The sequence below is a fragment of the Procambarus clarkii genome, chromosome 62, assembly GCF_040958095.1.
Source record: "Procambarus clarkii isolate CNS0578487 chromosome 62, FALCON_Pclarkii_2.0, whole genome shotgun sequence".
Lineage (NCBI taxonomy): Eukaryota > Metazoa > Arthropoda > Malacostraca > Decapoda > Cambaridae > Procambarus > Procambarus clarkii.
This window is the reverse complement of record NC_091211.1, coordinates 11,163,001-11,182,943: the sequence shown is the minus strand read 5'-3', so window position 1 is coordinate 11,182,943 and position 19,943 is coordinate 11,163,001. Positions and strand designations below refer to the sequence as shown.

General features: G+C 42.4%; 1 protein-coding gene across 1 annotated transcript; it reads left to right on the top strand.

Annotated features, from left to right (window-relative positions):
• Positions 1–16,801: 16,801 nt before the first annotated feature.
• LOC138354320 (zinc finger protein 16-like) lies at positions 16,802–17,737 on the top strand. Its single transcript, XM_069308468.1, has one exon. The coding sequence runs from the start codon at positions 16,802–16,804 to the stop codon at positions 17,735–17,737; it is 936 nt and encodes a 311-aa protein (XP_069164569.1).
• Positions 17,738–19,943: the final 2,206 nt, after the last annotated feature.

Genomic DNA, 19,943 nt, shown 5'->3' with positions numbered 1-19,943 from the left:
TTTGTTTTATACCTTGTAAAGTTATCATAAAACTTGAAATAAGACGGTAAGCATGCTTTACTTATGAAAATATAGAAACAAATCAACAAAATCATTTTAACATAAAAAGATAAACATAACATAAATTAAATGCATGCGCATGAGAGTTATTTGGAACTGTAATATTGCATACATGAACCTTGAGGTACAAACCCAGTGTATTTACCCATGCAATTCTTTCCTAAATCTTATACGTTGTTTCGAGTTCTGTCTTGTGTTGTTACTTTTAATGCCCTATTAATGTCCCCTTTGTTATGTTATATTCCCCTCTACCATGTCACTCCTAATTCTTCGCCTTTCTAGAGAATGTAATTAAAGCTTTGACAATCTTTCTTCATATGACAGGTTTCCAACACTTTTGCCCACTAATGATGAAGTATGGAGTCAAAATTTTAGCTGCTAAATGTTCACTAATGACGAAGTATGGCATCAAAATTTAAAATATTTGCTAAAATTCAGGTTTTTATCAAATTTTTGGGAAAGGTTTTAAACTGCTGCCAACGTCTTCCCGTTTTGAACTACTGAAGAACAAAGGTTACCATTTGTATGTGGTAAATGGTATAAGTCGGTTTGAATTAGTGAATTGCTGCTTGAAGATGGGGTATACACCTGTGGTATTATCAGATTGCAGCATGGTGAACCTAAAACCCTTTAGATCCAAGCAAAGGGTAAAATGCCAGTAGATGCAATTGCGAACACATTGATACCAAAATGAAAGACGTATGACGAGAATTGAGGTAACAAAAGTGAAAAGTGTGTACACTTTACATTGCTCTTGAGCGCTTCTGGGTAACTTTCTCTCACTTTCTCTGTTTTGTGCGGGTGGTACGCCATGCATTTGGAGTTTACATGCATTTAAACCTGTAGAGAATTCTATTGTGAACACGTTGATACCAGATTGAAAAACCTAGGTCGAGAATTTAAGTGACAAAAGTTGAAAAAGAGTATTCACTTTCAGTATTATCATGCTCGATCTCTAATGGAAGGCCAGGCACTGCATGGCTCTCTCATCCCGGTAACACGGCCTGCTTTCATCACATCAGCAGATGGAGCGCACTGCTGTTTTTGACATTTTATGCATATATTCCCATTGGAAATAATATTGCAAACACAATGATACCAAAATGAAAGACCTAGGATGACAATTGAGGTGAACAAAGTGAAAAGAGTGTACTGTATACATGTTATCGTTCTTGCGAGCTCCCGGATAACACGCTCTCACTTTCTCTGTTGCAGATGGTGGGCCGGGCTTTTGGAGTTTATATGCATTTATTCTTCTAGAGAATTCTATTGTGAACACATTGTTACCAAATTGAAAAACCTAGGACGAGAATTAAGGTGACAGAGTTGAAAAGAGCATACACTTTTCAGTATTACCGCACGCTACCATGGAATGTTCAAAACCACTGGAGATAGTGGAGGGCTAACTCGCCCAAAACGCGAAAGTGTTTTGGGCGATTAACTTTTGTTATCCTATGTTGGACGCATTCTAGTGAATTTATATCCATTCTATAGTACGACAACCAAAAACGAAGTGCATATATATCTAAATGGGGCCTAACCAGAGCAAGATATAGCAGAACAACAGATGTCTTAATTATTACTAAAGTTTCGATACATAAATCCCAGTGTTCTGTTTGCCTTATTACGAACATTTATGTATTGATTTTTTAATTTTAACACTTAAATTGCGCATCGCATCATATGATGCTTTGACCGACTTACAGTAAATTGTGCATTGCATCATGTGATGCTTAATTTGGAGTACTACGCAAGATTTAAACGAAGTTCACCACACCTTCATCAGGGCTCTTGTAAACAGACGCCATTTAAAAAAAAAATCGTGGGCCGAATTCCCGGGTGTTAGGGGCCTCATTATTGAGTGAGCTACCAAGCCTGACGCACGCAGCATCAGCTCACAGCACTGCTGTTCCGCTTGTGACCACAGCATCGCCTAAAAATGCCATAATATACTTGTTCAAGCTTATTATGTAGCGATGATATTATTACAGAAGACCCCTGACTGTGATAAAACTGACCAGGGTTCTGATAATAGCAGGATTGTGGTGATATTTAACGCTGTGTTCCATGGAGGGAGGAGTAATGCTGTGGGAGAGGAGGGTAGTGGCATTGTCTTCTGACTGTGTGTGGCCACCTTTTATTGACTGCACTCACCATACCAGCTTAGTGGTTCGCTATGGTGAACACAAATGTAGATATCTATATATAACGTGTGTATAGAGGGGTATTTTTTTTATGCAGTCAAGTATAGACCCAGAACTTAACCTCTTATCCACTATCTATGACAATAATCACTTTAATGATCTAAATTGCAGATATCTTGCAGCACATGATGTAAACAATGTATTAACTCATAGTCACAATATCTCTGTAATCAATTTGAACGTTAGATCCCTAGGCAAACACTTCGATGATGTTAGTGCCTTGATTGAAGCTATTGACAACAATTTCTCTTTTATTATACTTACTGAAACATGGTTGAAAGATGATACTACTCAACTCTTTAACATGCCTAACTACTCAGCAATCCACAACTGTCGTCAACTTCAGAGAGGTGGTGGCACTGCTCTTTACTACCACCAAGAACTAACATGCTTAAAAAAAATTAGAACTAGAGACTGCTATGGGGAGTATATCTTCGCCAGCTTCAGAGTCAAGGGTGCCGAGTCTATCCTGTCTGTGGGTGCAGTTTATAGAATTCCTAACACTGATGTGTCCGAATTCAACTCAAACCTTAGAAATCTAATACTTGATAACAGACTGAACAAAAACCACCTAATTATTGCAGGGGACTTTAATATTGACCTCTGCGAGCCAGAACACCCTACTGCTGTTAGCTTCCTCAACTGTATGAATTCCTGCTTCCTCATACCCTTAATCACTAGACCTACTAGAATCACTGATAGCACTGCCACGACTCTTGATCACATCTGGACAAATATAACCTCTCCGCTTACTTCAGGTATAATCACCGATAGCACTACAGACCATTACCCCACATTTCTCTTAACTAACATTAGCAAACCACCTCTTGAGTCAAGAGAGATACGTTTTAGACTACACAATGAAACTGCTATAGACAATTTTATAACTGCTACTGATAATGTCAACTGGGAGTCCGAGTTAGGTAACATAGAGGACATCAACCTAGCAGTTCAATCTTTTCTTCAAATAACTCTTAGCCTTTATAATACCCACTGTTCTATGCTTACAAAACAAGTCACAACCAAAAGGCTTAACAATCCCTGGCTTACAAAGGGAATACTTAAATCTATTAATAAAAAACATGACCTTGAGATAAAGTATAGGTTAGGGATTGTCTCCAAAGAATTCTCAAAGAATTACTCATTATTGCTATCTAAGATAATTAGACGAGCCAAAACTAAATACTACGAAGATAAATTTACCCAAATAAAGAGCAACATTAAACAAACATGGAGAACAATTTCACAAATATTGGGATCAAAAAAGTCTTTAAATAACAAACCGACTCTCCTGTCTAATAACGATGGTCAGCTTTCAGCCTCTGATTCTGCTATTGAGTTCAATAGGTTCTTCTCTTCCATTGGTTCATCCCTTGCTAATGATATTCCATCTTCCAGTACTGACATTAAGGACTATCTTACAGGGAACTATCCCCAGTCTCTGTACCTAAAGCCTATTAATTCCATTGACGTCAATGAGATAATCCTTTCCCTTAAAACCAAGTCTGGTGCCCTTGAGGAGATACCAACTTTAATCTACAAAAAAGCCTCCAGATCTTTAGCCCCTGCTATTGCTTTGCTCTTCAACAAGTCACTTGAACTCCAAACCTTTCCAGATATTCTAAAAAAAGCGAGAGTAACGCCTGTCCACAAATGTGGTGATCTCACAGATGTTAACAACTACAGACCTATATCAATCCTGCCAAACTTGTCAAAAATTTTTGAAAAACTAATCTATAAGCAGCTTTACTCATATCTAGCCAAACTCAATATACTTAGCCCTTGCCAATATGGCTTCAGGCCCAAAAAAAGCACTAACGATGCACTTATTAGTATGCTTAACTCGATTCATACAGCTCTTGATAAAAATGAGTTCCCTGTTGGGTTATTTGTGGACCTGCGTAAAGCTTTCGATACTGTCAACCACCAAAACCTTCTTCTTAAATTACATCATTATGGTGTCAGAGGACACTCCCTACAATACCTCAAATCCTACCTTACTGACAGGCTCCAATGTGTTTCTGTGAATAATACAATTTCGCCCACCCTACCCATCAACATTGGTGTTCCCCAGGGCAGCATACTTGGCCCTCTCCTCTTTCTCATCTACATTAATGACCTTCCAAATGCCTCCCAACACCTCAAACCAATCCTATTTGCTGACGACACAACCTTCATTTACTCCAGTCCTGATCCCCTTGCTCTAAATGCCACAGTTTATACTGAGCTAAATAAAGTCCATCTGTGGCTAACTGCCAACAAACTCACCCTTAACATTGACAAAACTTTCTATATTCTGTTTGGCAATAAATCCTCTAATCAAATAAATCTCAAAATAAACAATACCCAAATTTGTAACAAATTAGATGGCAAATTCCTTGGCATTCTCATTGACCACAAGCTGAATTTCCAGGGACACATTCTAAACATATCAAAAAAAGTTTCAAAAACTGTGGGCATTCTTTCTAAGATCAGATATTATGTACCACGCCCTGCCCTGGTGACTCTCTATTACTCCCTTATCTATCCATATCTCAACTATGGTATTTGTGCTTGGGGCTCTACTACCCAAAATCACTTACGTCCTCTAATTACTCAACACAAAGCTGCTATTAGGACAATATCCAACTCTGGCCCCAGACATCACTCGGTACCCCTACTCAAATCTCTGAATATGTTAGACATTAAGTCACTGCACATTCACTCATGTGTATTATACATATACAAAACGCTAAATTGTAATGCCAATCCTGATCTCAAAAGCTTCATAGAAGGTTGTAACAGAACCCATGAGCACCACACCAGAAATAAATACAGTTTTGATATTCCTAGAGTACGACTTAATCAAACCAGAAATGCTCTACAAATCAAGGGGCCCAGGATGTGGAATGACCTTCCCAACCATGTTAAAGACAGTACCTCTCTCAACCAGTTTAAGTTAAAAACGAAGCTATACCTAATAAATTCCCTGTAACCTACCTTACCTCTCTATTGTCAACCCATGTATGTTTTTTGTTTTTTTTTTGTTTTACAAATCAACGCTGTTTTAATGTAATTTTCTGTAATAATTTGTAATTGTATTTGTGCTGTTTTTTCAACAATGTTCCCCCCTCTTTTACCTCTATTTTTATTTGTACTCAACGCATTTTTTTCTTTTTACCCATTAGTTTTAAGCTTTAGTCAGTAGTGTTTTTTCCTGCCCGAATTAACGCTTTGCGTAATAGTGGCTTTAGGCATTGTATGTACTAGCTCCTATCTATAAAGCCAACAAACTTTGTAAAATCTCTTTATGTATGTACCTTTGCCTAAATAAAAATTATTATTATTATTATTATTAAACAGCAAGAGAAGTAGGTTGGGAGCCGCCATTTTGGTGAGGGCGGTGGCGTCGTCTGCACGATTTATCTTGTTGTTTACTGGTGACCACGATGGTCTTTGGGCACCATACCAGTTTACTTGTACAAGTATGGTGAATAAAACAGGTAGATATTTATATATAATGTGTGTATATAGCGTAATAACACCATAAACAGTATTGTTGGAGAACTATTAGTGCATCTGGCCTTGAGGTGGTAGCCATCAGCTGACTATGTGTGAGTAGCTACGTCTTTGTGCCTTTACTCACCATACAAGCTTAGATGTACAGTTATGGTGAACAAAACATGTTAATACTTATATATAACGTCTGTATATAAAAGCAAAAGCAGTATGGTGGGTGGAGAATGGTGGCAAGCCAGGTGAGGTGAGGGAGGGAAGGAGTGGCAGCCAGTGGCGGGCTGCCACTGCCACTCAGCATACTAACTTAGTGGTTCTCTATGGTGAACACGAATGTAGATACTTATATATAGCGTCTGTATATAGTGAATAAAAGCAAAAACAGTATTGTGGGAGGAGAATGTGGGTGAGTCAGGTGACTTGAGGGAGGGAGGAAGTAGCAGCCAGTGGCGGGCTGCCACTGCCACTACCACTCAGCATGCCAACTTAGTGGTTCGTTATGGTGAACACGAATGTAGATACATATATATAACGTCTGTATATAGTGAATAAAAGCAAAAACAGTATGGTGGGAGGTGAATGTGGGCGAGTGAGGTGTTGAGGGAGGGAGTGAGTGGCTGGCTGGTACACGGCGGTCACTCGATACTTTTTGACTCATAATAGCAACTTAGTGGTTCGTTATGGTGAACAAAACATGCAGATACTTATATATAACCTGTGTATATAGTGTAATAACCGACAAAGTATTTGTTCACTGTTTGATGAACATAATTGAATCAACAATATGCACACCATATTTTTTAGTACAGCGATGATTCACTCATTTTATTATATAAATATATCACTACACACTATTGAATAATAATACAGCAAAAAAAAAAAAAACTACGAAAAATCAATCAGAGACATTGTAATAATTAGGTAATTATCTCTTTGTGGCAAATCCGGCCTGACAGCTGGCGAGCAACAGACCGCCTGGGACGCACGCTATGAAACATATCGTGTCATAGGCATATCGAATTCGGGAACGATATGAAAGGTAATAAACGCCATGCCTATTACAATGACCCCAAACTGCGTACTTTGAAACGCACTGCCAGACGAATTGGTCTTGCATATAGGGAAACACGTACGCCAGCAATGCTCAAGCTCTTTCAGAAAGCCCTAGCCAAGGCGAGGGAGCGCATGACAGAGCTCAGGCAAGATAACTGGGAAACTTTTGTTAACAGTCTCAACTCTCACACCCCCCTCAGCCAAGCATGGAAGGATATTAAAAGAATTAAAGGCGATAAGATCGGCCAAGTAGCACACCCTCACCCTCTACACAGAGCAAACGAATTAGTCGATGCTTGGGCAACCACCTCTAGCTTCAATTATCTTCCCCCAGACATACAGTTCAGATTAAATGCTGGTTACGGAGATCGAGAAAGGCTCGTTGACTTCATGCTCCACAAGGAAGATGAATGCAACGTGCCATTTACCGAGTTTGAATTACTCGCGGCCCTAAACAAAGGCAAGCGCCACATTCCCCGGTGAAGATGGTATCACTTATGACATATTGCGTCTGCTCCCTTTAGTACCAGGGAATCCCCTGCTTGAGCTGTATAATATGAGCTATGTTACTGGGGAACTTCCTATCTCTTGGACTAACAGTATAATCATTCCAATTCCCAAGCCAAATCAAGAGAATGCTTTCCGCCTAATTTCCCTTACTAGCTGCATTTGCAAAACATTCGAGAGAATGGTCCTTTTCTGACCAGGGGAAAAAGACACAGGCCGATTGGGGCTTAAATTTTATTAGTAAATTAAATTGCGCAGAACATGTAAATAATATAAGTAGGAATTAACAAATGTAACATGTCCATGTCTGAGGACTAAATTAACTTAAAATGTACCCCCGTAGTAGTAAGCATAGCCTAGTGACATGGCACATTCTGCAGAAACCTAATTACAGAAGAAATGTAATTAGAACTAGGTATAACAATCAGGACACAAAGGGGAAATAAAGTGTATAGACACAACACTTAACGGAGCCCGACCAAGACATAATGGGAAATCCTAGAATTAACAGGCGGGCAGAAAACACCTAGTGACTGGGGAAAACTGATATGACAAATGGGAGAAGTTTTCCCAGGGCGTGAGGCCGGCTGCCAGGGAATAAGAAGAAGGGTTTCCTAACTCTTACTAGCACCTAGACTGGGCAAAGGATTAGCTGCGGACAGCGGGACACTTGGGGACCGGCGCTGCACCCCCCTCCCCACTTGTGGTGGGGAAGACAGAGGGACACTGGCACAAAGCATGACTGGGAACTGCCACTTGCATGAAGGGGAGGCGGGTGGGAGTTTTGAGTACTGCGACGGTCGGGTGAAGAGAGAGGGAGCCCCTCTCTGCCCCGGAATTTATATGGCCCCGGGCTTCCCGCGCATCTGCGCGGGGTGCACTGCGCAACTGTTTCTTTGTCCCCCTCTTCAGAAACATCTCCGATTTGTATTTCAAATCAGAGGCCATTTTCTGACCAGGAGGAAAAAGACACAGGCCGATTGGGGCTTAAATTTTATTAGTAAATTAAATTCTGCAGAACATGTAAATAATATAAGTAGGAATTAACAAATGTAACATGTCCATGTCTAAGGACTAAATTAACTTAAAATGTACCCCCGTAGTAGTAAGCATAGCCTAGTGACATGGCACGTTCTGCAGAAACCTAATGGCAGAAGAAATGTAATTAGAACTAGGTATAACATTCAGGACACAAAGGGGAAATAAAGTGTATAGACACAACACTTAACGGAGCCCGACCAAGACATAATGGGAAATCCTAGAATTAACAGGCGGGCAGAAAATACCTAGTGACTGGGGAAAACTCAGATTCAGATGTTTATTCAGGTAAGGTATGTACATACAAGTGATGTTACATTAATGGATTGATATATAGATAGAGCTAGTACATACAATGCCTAAAGCCACTATTACGCAATGCGTTTCGGGCAAGAAAAACATTAATATCTAGAACTTAATACTAATTGAGCATAAAGAATAAAAGGTGTTGAGAACAAATACAAATAAAGATAAAAAAAAGGGGAACATGACTGAAAAAGCAGCACAAATACAATAGGTTGACAAACAGTGTTGATTAAAAAAAAAAGAAAATAACAGACATGGGTTGACAATAGAGGAGTGAGGTAGATTACAGGGAATTTATTAGGTAGTGTTTAGTTTTTATCTTAAACTGGTTGAGAGAGGTACAGTCTTTAACATGGTTGGGAAGGTCATTCCACATTCTGGGCCCCTTGATTTGCAGAGCATTTCTAGTTTGATTAAGACGTACTCTAGGAATATCAAAACTGTATTTATTTCTGGTGTGGTGCTCATGGGTTCTGTTACAACCTTCTATGAAGCTTTTAAGATCAGGATTGGCATTATAGTTTAGCGTTTTATATATGTATAATACACATATATGTGTATTATATATAACTGATATGACAAATGGGAGAAGTTTTCCCAGGGCGTGAGGCCGGCTGCCAGTGAATAAGGAGAAGGGTTTCCTAACTCTTACTAGCACCTAGACTGGGCAAAGGATTAGCTGCGGACAGCGGGACACTTGGGGACCGGCGCTGCACCCCCCTCCCCACTTGTGGTGGGGAAGACAGAGGGACACTGGCACAAAGCATGACTGGGAACTGCCACTTGCATGAAGGGGAAGCGGGTGGGAGTTTTGAGTACTGCGACGGTCGGGTGAAGAGAGAGGGAGCCCCTCTCTGCCCCGGAATTTATATGGCCCCGGGCTTCCCGCGCATCTGCGCGGGGTGCACTGCGCAACTGTTTCTTTAATTGTCCCCCTCTTCAGAAACATCTCCGATTTGTATTTCAAATCAGAGGCCATTTTCTGACCAGGGGGAAAAAGACACAGGCCGATTGGGGCTTAAATTTTATTAGTAAATTAAATTCTGCAGAACATGTAAATAATATAAGTAGGAATTAACAAATGTAACATGTCCATGTCTAAGGACTAAATTAACTTAAAATGTACCCCCGTAGTAGTAAGCATAGCCTAGTGACATGGCACGTTCTGCAGAAACCTAATGGCAGAAGAAATGTAATTAGAACTAGGTATAACAGTCAGGACACAAAGGGGAAATAAAGTGTATAGACACAACACTTAACGGAGCCCGACCAAGACATAATGGGAAATCCTAGAATTAACAGGCGGGCAGAAAATACCTAGTGACTGGGGAAAACTGATATGACAGAGAGGCGGGGTCCCAAGGGGCTTTGCTACACCGTGATCGTCTTGTGGGTGTCTGGGCCACGAGGCATGCACGTGCGGGCTCCTCTACGCCCGTGGGCCGGAGTCCACACCTGGTGGTGTTGTCCCCATGTCTGGTGGCGTGGCCCATGCGGACAGTCCTAATGGTTTCCTTGCCCTATATATGGGGCGTTACTGGGGCCCGGACGTGTGCACGGCGTGGCCTAGTGTCCGTGCCTGGGGTACGGCGTGGGCTGGCTTCTTACGGCTCTCACGCTTCTGGGGGCTGCATTAGGGGCCTCGCCTCGCCTCTCGCCCGGGCTGAGGGGCACGGGGTGTGGGCGTACCGGGCGCACGCCCGCCTCTGAGGGCCTCCTGCAGGCGGCTCAATAGGTGGGGAGCACGCGCTGGGCTCCCCCCTATGTCCTGTCCCGGCTGCTGATGTTCCGGCGGAAGTGGTTCCCGCCGATGATCCAGCAGCCGAAGGCTCAGCTGGTGGTGTCCCAGCAGAGCATGCCCTTTCTCGCCCTCAGTGCCGTGCCCGGGAGTGCGTGTCGTGCTATGCACGTGTGGGTCTCCCTGCACGAGGGCAGGCGGCGCCACACCTGGTGGTGTTGCCCGCGTGGCCTGGCCCAGTTTATTTATTTCGTTATTTATTTATTTATTTACTTCATTATACATATACAAGACGGTCCATTGGGATTGCGAGGATACGTAGCGTAATAGTCACTTCCTTGTAAAGCCACTGGTAAGCGCAGCGCAGCTGGATCTGGTGGTGACGCCCACGTGGCCAGGCTTGCTTGCCCTAGGCGTGGTCCTTGGGGGCTCTGCTTCGCCCCTTGCCCCGATGGGTGCCCGGGCACGAGGCGTGCACGTGCGGGCTCTTAACGCCCAGGGGCGGGCGGCGCCACACTGGTGGCGTCGCCCATCTGGCCGCTCCTTCAGTTATCTAGATTCTTTCCTACGAGAAAGATTAAGTTTTCTTGATGCTAATCTCCTACTTTATAAATTCGAGATTTACCTCAGTTCCGAAGAATCGATTCAGCCGAATCCAGCCAACTTTTCTTTATTAGTGTTATCCTTTATAGTTATTATTATTATTATTATTATTATTCTTTATTATAATCGTCATTAATCTATTCTTATTTATTGGACAGAGAACAACTGCTATATCACATTACTCGATGTCGTATAACTGAGCAGTGCGCAAGCGATTGTTAATCTCTGGCTGGTTCGTCGCCCTTACTTTTGTCATTCTTCATTGTTATTATTCTTTATTATTTTCTTTACAATTATTTATTCACCCAGCTGCTGAAGTTCCGGCTGGCGCGGCCCAGCCGATGATCCAGCAGCTGAGGCTTCAGTTACTAAGAATCTTTACTTTCAGAAAAGGTAAAGTTTTCTTTATGCTTATATTATCTTTATTAAGATCAAGAATTCCTTTGGTTCTGAAGACTCGATTCATTTTCATCTTTATTATAATTATTATTAACCCAGCTGTTGAAGTTCTGGCTGGCAAGGTCCCAGCCGATGATCCAGCAGCTGATGTCCCCAGCTGCTGAAGTTCCGGCTGGCGAGGTCCCAGCCGAAGATCCAGCAGCTGGCGCTCCAGTTAATAAGAGTCTTTACTTTAAGAAAGAACAGCTTTCTTTATGCTTATATTATCTTTAGTAAGATCAAGAATTACTTCAGGCACAAAGATTCGATTCAGCCGAATCCTGTCAATTATTCCTTAGTATTGTTATCCTTTAGTGTTATTATTCTTTAGTGTTATTATTTATTATTATTCTTTATTATATTCGTCCCCCCCCTGCCCCGGTGCTTATTATTTTGGGATAAGGAACAATGAATGTACCACATTACTCGATGCTGTATACACTAACTGAGCACACAAACGAGGTCTCAATTATTATTCAGTCATTATTTCTGGTTATGCCTATCCACTTTCCCTGTTTATTATTATCCTCATATTCAATTATCCATACTGGTTATTATAATTTCGCTACTCATTTGATTTGCCGCTGTTGTGATCCCTGCCGATGATCCGGCAGCTATTGGCCCAGCTGCCTTCGGGCCGGGCACAGCTGCTGATGTACCGGCTGACGTGGATACGCTGCCGGTGATCCATGCAGCGGATGGGCCAGCTGAGCGTGCCTCCTGGGGGCCACGCCTAGCCCCCCCCTGGGGCAGCCACTGATGTTCCGGCTGTTGTGGTCCCAGCCGATGATCCAGCAGCTGATGGCACAGCTGGGGGTGTTCCAGCTGAGCATGCTCCTGGGGGCCAAGCACAGCTGCTGAGGTTCCGGCTGATGTGGTCCCGGCCGATGATCCAGCAGCTGATGGCGCAGCTGACGGTGTTCCAGCTGAGCATGCCCCTGGGGGCCAAGCACAGTTGCTGACGTTCTGGCCGATGTGGTCCCGGCCGATGATCCAGCAGCTGATGGCCCAGTTGGTGGTGTTCGAGCTGAGCATGACCCTGGGGGCCAAGCACAGCTGCTGACATTCCGGCCGAGGTGGTCCCAGCCGATGATCCAGCAGCTGATGGCCCAGCTGGGGGTGTTCCAGCTGAGCATGCCCCTGGGGGCCAAGCACATCTGCTGAGGTTCCGGCTGATGTGGTCCCAGCCGATGATCCAGCAGCTGATGACCCAGCTGGTGGTGTTCCAAGCTGAGCACGCCCCTGGGGGCCAAGCACAGCTGCTGACGTGCCGACTGTTGTGGTCCCAGCCGATGAGCCAGCAGCTGCAGGCTCAGCTGACGGTCTTACAGCTGAGCATGCCGTGTAATTAATCATTGTGATTATTGTTAATTAATTGTTTGCAGTTGTTTAATTATTATTTATATGCTGCCGGTGACCCAGCAGCTGAAGGTCCAGCCGAGCATGCCCGTATAATCACCCATTATTATGAGTATTGTCAATTAATTATTAGTAGCTAATAATAGCAGCCGAAGGCTCAGCTGGTGGTGTTGCAGCCGAGCATACACAGTCACTCTCATTATTTATATACGATTTCTGTTCTTTACATTTGTCAGTCTTTATATTCCTTTCTAATTTATGTATTATATGTTGTTTGTTTCTCGGGCCAGACCCAGCTGCTGAGGTGCCGGCTGACGTAGTCCATGCCGATGATCCAGCAGCTGAGGGCCCAGCTGGTAGCGTTCGGCCACTGGGCGAGCCCCAGCTGTTAGGCCAGCTGGTGGTGTGCCAGATGTGCACGACACCGGGGGGCCTAGCCCAGCTCCGGATGTCCCGGCTGACGAGTTTTCAGCCGATGACCCAGCAGCTGAGGCTCCGGAAGGAGGAATCCAGTCGACGATGTCCCAGCTGCTGAAGTTGACATCTAGCGGCGTCCAACCGAAGATGCCGCAACTGCAATGGTCCAGCTGCCAAGGCTACAGATGGCGTGTCCCAGCCGAGGAATTTCACGAGAGAAGAAGGGAAGACCGCATTTTCTCTACATTCTTAATAATAATTTCGTTACAGTTCTAATTCGTCTTGATGAGCGTAAGTGGTCCTGCAGTTCCCCACTCAGTTATGCTGGGGCTTCGTTCAATAATACCCATTCCTGCCTTACGCAACAGGTGTCGCATCCAGTTATCACCACTCTCGCAGCCTAAGTTGCCAGCAGTACGCTTTGATGCGGGTCCCACGCACCTGTGCCTTTGCTTTTCATGTAAAGAGCCACAGAGATAATACAGGAAAGAGGTGGTTGGGTTGATTGTATCTATCTAGACCTAAAAATGGCTTTTGACAAGAGTTCCACACAAGAGGCTGTTCTGGAAACTGGAATATGCTGGAGGTGTGATGGAGACTTTTGATATGGATGAAAATTTTTCTAATTGACAGACAGATGAGGGCGGTAATCAGAGACAATTAATGTATCTACCTGAGGAGTGTTACTAGCGGAGTACCACAGGGCTCAGTTCTTGCATCAGTAATGTTCATCATCAACATAAACGGTCTACCAGAAGGAATACAGAATTATTTGAACATGTTTGTGGATGATGCTAAGATACTGGTGAAGATAGGATATGCAGTGTGACGGTGTTCCCCCCCTTATATTTCTCCCACGCCTGCAGTAAGAGTCATGTCCACTTTACCCAAGCGTTCTCTACGTCGCAGGCATCAATTTGGTATATGTGGGAGAGTGGATTGTTCTCGGAGTGCCGAGAAATTTATAAAACAATAGTATTCTGGCCTGTGGTTTAGGCCCTTTAGGAAGCCAAGATGGCGCTGGCTCTCCTGTTTCCCCGCCAAAACTGTGTGACGTCAGTGACACCGGATTGGTCACCGACAGCAATGTGGCACAGGGAGCCAATGAAAACCTCCCGTGGCGAATGTGACGTCACGAAGGAAAGGGGGTCCGGTCAGAGCGCGCCGCGTTGGCGCCATCAGTCTGACACGATACGTCAAGGAGGTTGGACGTGCGAAGATTGGTCCTGTCAGTTTGACAGTTGTTTCCCGCTCCCGTGGATTTTACGCGTCACCTGAAGTCTGCCAGTACTCTGTGAGGTCTTCCTTCGTTCATGTGTGGAACCAGAGAAAGAATCGACGGTTATTGAGCAACAAGTGCTCCAGGACAGGGATGAGCGTCAGTGTATCTCGCAAGTGTCTGTTCTAGACCACAACTGAGAGTAGACAAGTTATTATTGTTGTTGTTGTTGTTATAGATTCAGCTACTCGGAACAAGTTCCAAGTAGCACGGGCTATGGTGAGCCCGTAACTTACCTGGCACAAGGAGCGGGGCAAGTAGCACGGGCTATGGTGAGCCCGTAGCGGACTTACCTGGCACTGGAGCGGTGCCCCTGCTGAGTTATTTTTCGATTGATAAAGATTAAGCCACCCAAGAGGTGGCACGGGCATGAATAGCCCGTAAGTGGTGGCCCTTTTGAGCCATTACCAGTATCAAAAGCTGATACTGGAGATCAGTGGAGGTGCGAATGCACCCTGCATGACGGGAGATGTCTCCTTTGTGAATGTGTTAAGATGAAGATGAAGCCACCCAAAAGGTAGCACGGGCATGAATAGCTCGTAAGTGGTGGCCCTTTTGAGCCATCACCAGTATCAATAGAAGATACTGGAGATCTGTGGAGGCGCGACTGCACCCTGCGTGACGGGAGATGTCTCCCGTGAGACGAGTTATTATTCGATTGATTGATGAAGATTAAGCCACCCAAGAGGTGGCACGGGCATGAATAGCCCGTAAGTGGTGGCCCTTTCGAGCCATTACCAGTATCAAAAGATGATACTGGAGATCTGTGGAGGCGCAACTGCACCCTGCGTGACGGGAGATGTCTCCCGGACCAAGTGGTGACCAAATGGTGAGTTATTATTCGATTGATTGATTGATAAAGATTAAGACACCCAAAAGGTGGCACGGGCATGAATAGCCCGTAAGTGGTGGCCCTTTTGAGCCATTACCAGTATCAAGAGCTGATACTGGAGATTTGTGGAGGTGCAACTGCACCCTGCGTGACGGGAGATGTCTCCCGTAATTATTAATTTTTTTTCTTTTTTTTTTTTTTTTTCCCCCAGTATTCTGAGTTTGCATTTAACCATCAAGCTGTTATCGTGGGGGAGGATACTGCTTCACAGTCTTTATGAGGGTGTCCAGCTGCTGGACACCTTTGTTGACCAGGAGAGTGGCTGTGTTGATGGCTTCAGGGTGGCCACTGCATGATTCAGGAACTCTTAAAGCTCTTCTAAGGTCATTGGTTGCTTCACATTCCAGAAGATAGTGAAGTAATGGCTTTTCTGTGACAGTTTGGCAGAAGATGCACTCTCTCTGTCGGGGTTCACCAATCTCCCAGTTGCATCTGTAACCCAGACGTAGTCTATATAGCCTAACTGCTATTTCCCTGTGGATTCCTTTTGGGATATTTAACCTTTCTAATTTGGTTGCCTGAAGATACCATGTTGCAGATGGCGAACCTTCAGCTATTCTCTGGTTGTAGTTATTATTCGCCACTCTGCTGCTTTTATGCTCGGGCAACACCTCACCGTTCTCCAAAGGTTGACAGGAATAGTATGTGGAAGTTGGGAAAGGTTTGAGTTCCATAATTAGTATCAAGAAGAGCTTTGCTTCTCTCATTAGGCTAATGCGTTTGGAGCGAGTATATTATTGGGATAATCTACTCGCTACAGTTTCTTAACGATCTTGGTTCCAAGCTCATTGACACTACAAGAGACCCTAGAGCGGCAAGTTTTCTCTTGCAGTGCCTCTGTGTCGTGATCCAGAGGGGGAATGCCCGCTGCGTCCTCGGTTCCTGCCCGGCGTCGGAGGAGTTCGAGGAAATCTACAGCCTCTAGGAAGCGAACTTTTTCTTGTGTCCTCTTAATGTTAATTTTTTTTTTTATAAAATCAGATATGTAACTGTACAACCTTGCATATTTAAGTGTACACCACAAAAAGGGGGTAGTAGGAGAAGCGAACATTCATACGTATTCAGAGTTAAATGGCAAGCTTTTCTCTGAATGCTCTGTGTTCCTTTCTTTGAGGTTGTGGGTCCCTATAATTGCATCAAAGGTGGTAAACCCCCCCCCCTAAATATGAAATTATATTATAGTCTACCCAAACTTTCATATAAAGAAAACGTAAAATGAATACAGGAACTTAAGTGACCGATGTTCCAATAACAATCACAAAAATTTCCAGCATCACGCATGCCTTACAACACTAAACCTTAATTTCCCTGTCCAGCGGAAGTGTAGTGACACCAGGAAGCACTCACGTCACAAATCAATAACTGTAGTCATCAGGAGTAAAGGACATTCATGGAAACTACGAATCATAAAGATGAATCCTCACCAATGTCCAGTGTGCGAGAAAACCTTCAGCCGTTCGGGATCTCTGAAGATTCACATGGCGCATGCGAGTGAACAACCTCATGAATGTCCAGAGTGTGGGAAAATCTTCTGTCATCTTGCGACTCTAAAGACTCATGTGTTGGTGCATACAGGCGATAAACCTCCTGAGTGTCCAGACTGTAGGAAAAGATTCAGTCACCGTGGATCTCTAACGAGGCATATGATGCTGCATTTGGGCATTAAACCACACAAGTGTCCAGAGTGTGGGAAAAGCTTTAGTCGTCCTGAAAGTATTAAATCTCACATGTTGGCACATACAGGTGATAAACCTCATGCATGTCCAGAATGTGGGAAAAGATTCAGCCAACTTAAAAACATGAAGGCTCACACAAGAGTGCATGTGGTTGATAAACCTCATGAGTGTCCAGAGTGTGGGAAAAGATTTAGTCATCTTCAGTCTATAAGCAGGCATATGATGTTGCATGTAGGCATTAAACTATACGAGTGTCCAGAGTGTGGGAAAAACTTTGGTCGTCTTGAATGTATGAAGACTCACATGTTGGTGCATATTGGTGATAAACGTCATGAGTGTCCACTGTGTGGGAAACGATTCATTCAACTTATATCTATGACAAAGCACATGAAGAGGCATAAAGGTGCTAAACTGCACGAGTGTCCAGAGTGTGGAAAAAAGTTCACTCGTCTTAGTAATATGAAGAAGCACAGGAATGTGCATTCAGGCATTAAGCCTCACATGTGTCCAGAGTGTGGGAAAAGATTCAATGAGCTTGGAAATATGAAGAGGCACCAAGTTTTGCATTCTGATTACAAGCCTTTTGAATGTTCTGAGTGTGGGAAAAAATTTAAGCAACGCAATAGTATAATACTTCATATATTAACTCATCCAGGTTATAAACCTCATTAGGGCTTGTGTACTCTCTTATCAGAAATAGTCTTTATTTTATCTCCAAATGTTTATGTTGAATAAACCTTGAGTGCCATTCATTTTAGCACAGTATGGATGCAAATCAGAACCTCTAACTTGTCACTAATTCAGTATACTATTTGAAAACTGTCAGCTACATCTTAAAGTAAAAATGCCATCACCACATAAGTATAATGTCTTGCAAAGGTATTTTTGTTTGTTTTCATAGTTTTACATGACAAATATGTAATGGTAAAAATAGTCAAAATTGTTCAGAAGTGAATAAATACTTCTGCATTTTTTCCAAGATAAAACAAAGTTTAGACTATGATTTAAATTTGTTTAATGCATTACATTTAGGACCCATTAATAAATACTGTAGATATAAACTGTAACACCCAGCATAACTTTTGGGAGCCATAGGTAAAGGACAATTTTTTTAACAAGCATTTTTATTAAATATTTAAGCAAAGAGTAAAAAACTGTTTGAAATGTGTACAAAATGAATACATTTTAATAACATCTATAACAAAAAGTGCTTATCATTCATGAATTAGAAATTCATCAGTATGCTTACTCTGTTGAAAATTTTTCATATAATAATTTATACCTTTAATTTTTTACTCCTATTGATTAGAATTTTCAACCACTGCACTGCGCACCTGATCTCAGCAAAAACTATTTAGTGCAATTGTCAAGGACATATTTTCATTGTTTTTTTAAATGTTCAGGTAAAGTTAATGTCAATATGTTTCCAAACTCAACTACTGTATTTCCATTTCAAAACCAATCCATTCTCGCACTTTCGTATAGTCAATATTGACTTATTAAATACGTGCATATGTGACATACTAAACATACTAGTTTACCTTGAAAAGCTTCATAGAAAACACCGACCTTACCTAACCTTCTTAGTATGTTAAGATAAGCATCTTATTGCTTCGTAATTACAATTATTACTTAACCTATTATAGGTATAGGTTAAGTAATAATTGTAATTATGAAGCAATAAGATGCTTATCTTAACATACTAAGAAGGTTAGGTAAGGTCGGTGTTTTCTATGAAGCTTTTCAAGGTAAACTAAAATATTCACAATAAATTAGTATGTCACATATGCACGTATTTAATAAGTCAATATTGACTGTAAGAAAGTGCGAGAACGGGTTGTTCAAAACACAAAGGGTAATGAAAACATTTTAAAAAATTACATATAGCCTAATTAAAAAAAAAAACACAACACTCAGAGTGCCTAAAGGCGCTTTGTGCAATGCAATGGTTAAAGTAAAGTGTTATCTTTATTCGTTATAGAACTGTTATATCATTCCAGTTATATTAATCTGACGAGCTTTTATTTTTGCCAAACTTCAACATTTAGGCAATATTTGCCCAGCTAAGACATTTATATGAACAAGACCTCATCAGTTATATTAGCCTGACTAACATATTTTTATTTATTTATTTATTAGATCCCGCTTCAGTTTACCAGACCGCCCACTTATTGATGATCGCGGTTTAGTTCTTTGTAAGGGATTTCATTGTTTTCTGCTTTGTTTTTAACAAAAAAGTAATTATTATATATCATGCCATGGGTCCCAAGAAAGTCATTGGTAAGGTTCAACTTAAGAAAGTAGCTGTGAGTAGAGGCAGTCCCTTCCTCATTAAGAAAATGTGTGAAGTATGGGAAAACTGCAAAGTTTTGTTGAGAAAAACTCACCCAGATAAAGCTGTAGCAGGCTGTTGCACTGACCTTTTTAATGACAATGTGATGTCTCACTACAGACAAGTATTAAAATGTAGGTGAAAACAAGTGTCTTCAATGAGATTCTTGCTAAGACAAGCAACCAGGTCCTAGTTGTATGCCTGCAAAACATAGGAGAGAGAATACCCCAGAGAAGTCATCACTGCCTGATGTTATAATGGAAGGGGACTTCCCTTCCAAACACTAACAACTCTCCTCCTAGTTGTATGCCTGCAAAACAGGAGAGAGAGTACCCCAGAGAAGTCATCACTGCCTGATGTTATAATGGAAGGGGACTTCCCTTCCAAACACTAACACCTCTCCTCCTCCCCTCCTCACCGTCTTCCATATGTCATCAATAAAGGTAAGCTATGATCTGTACATACTATAGTATAAAATATGTGTGTATTATGTATGAAATGTATTTTGAAGTTAATATTTTGGGGAGTGTGGAAAGGATTAATTAA

Coding starts and splice junctions, on each gene's coding strand:
- LOC138354320 (XM_069308468.1), top strand. CDS start 16,802: ATGAATCCTCACCAATGTCCAGTGTGCGAGAAAACCTTCAGCCGTTCG.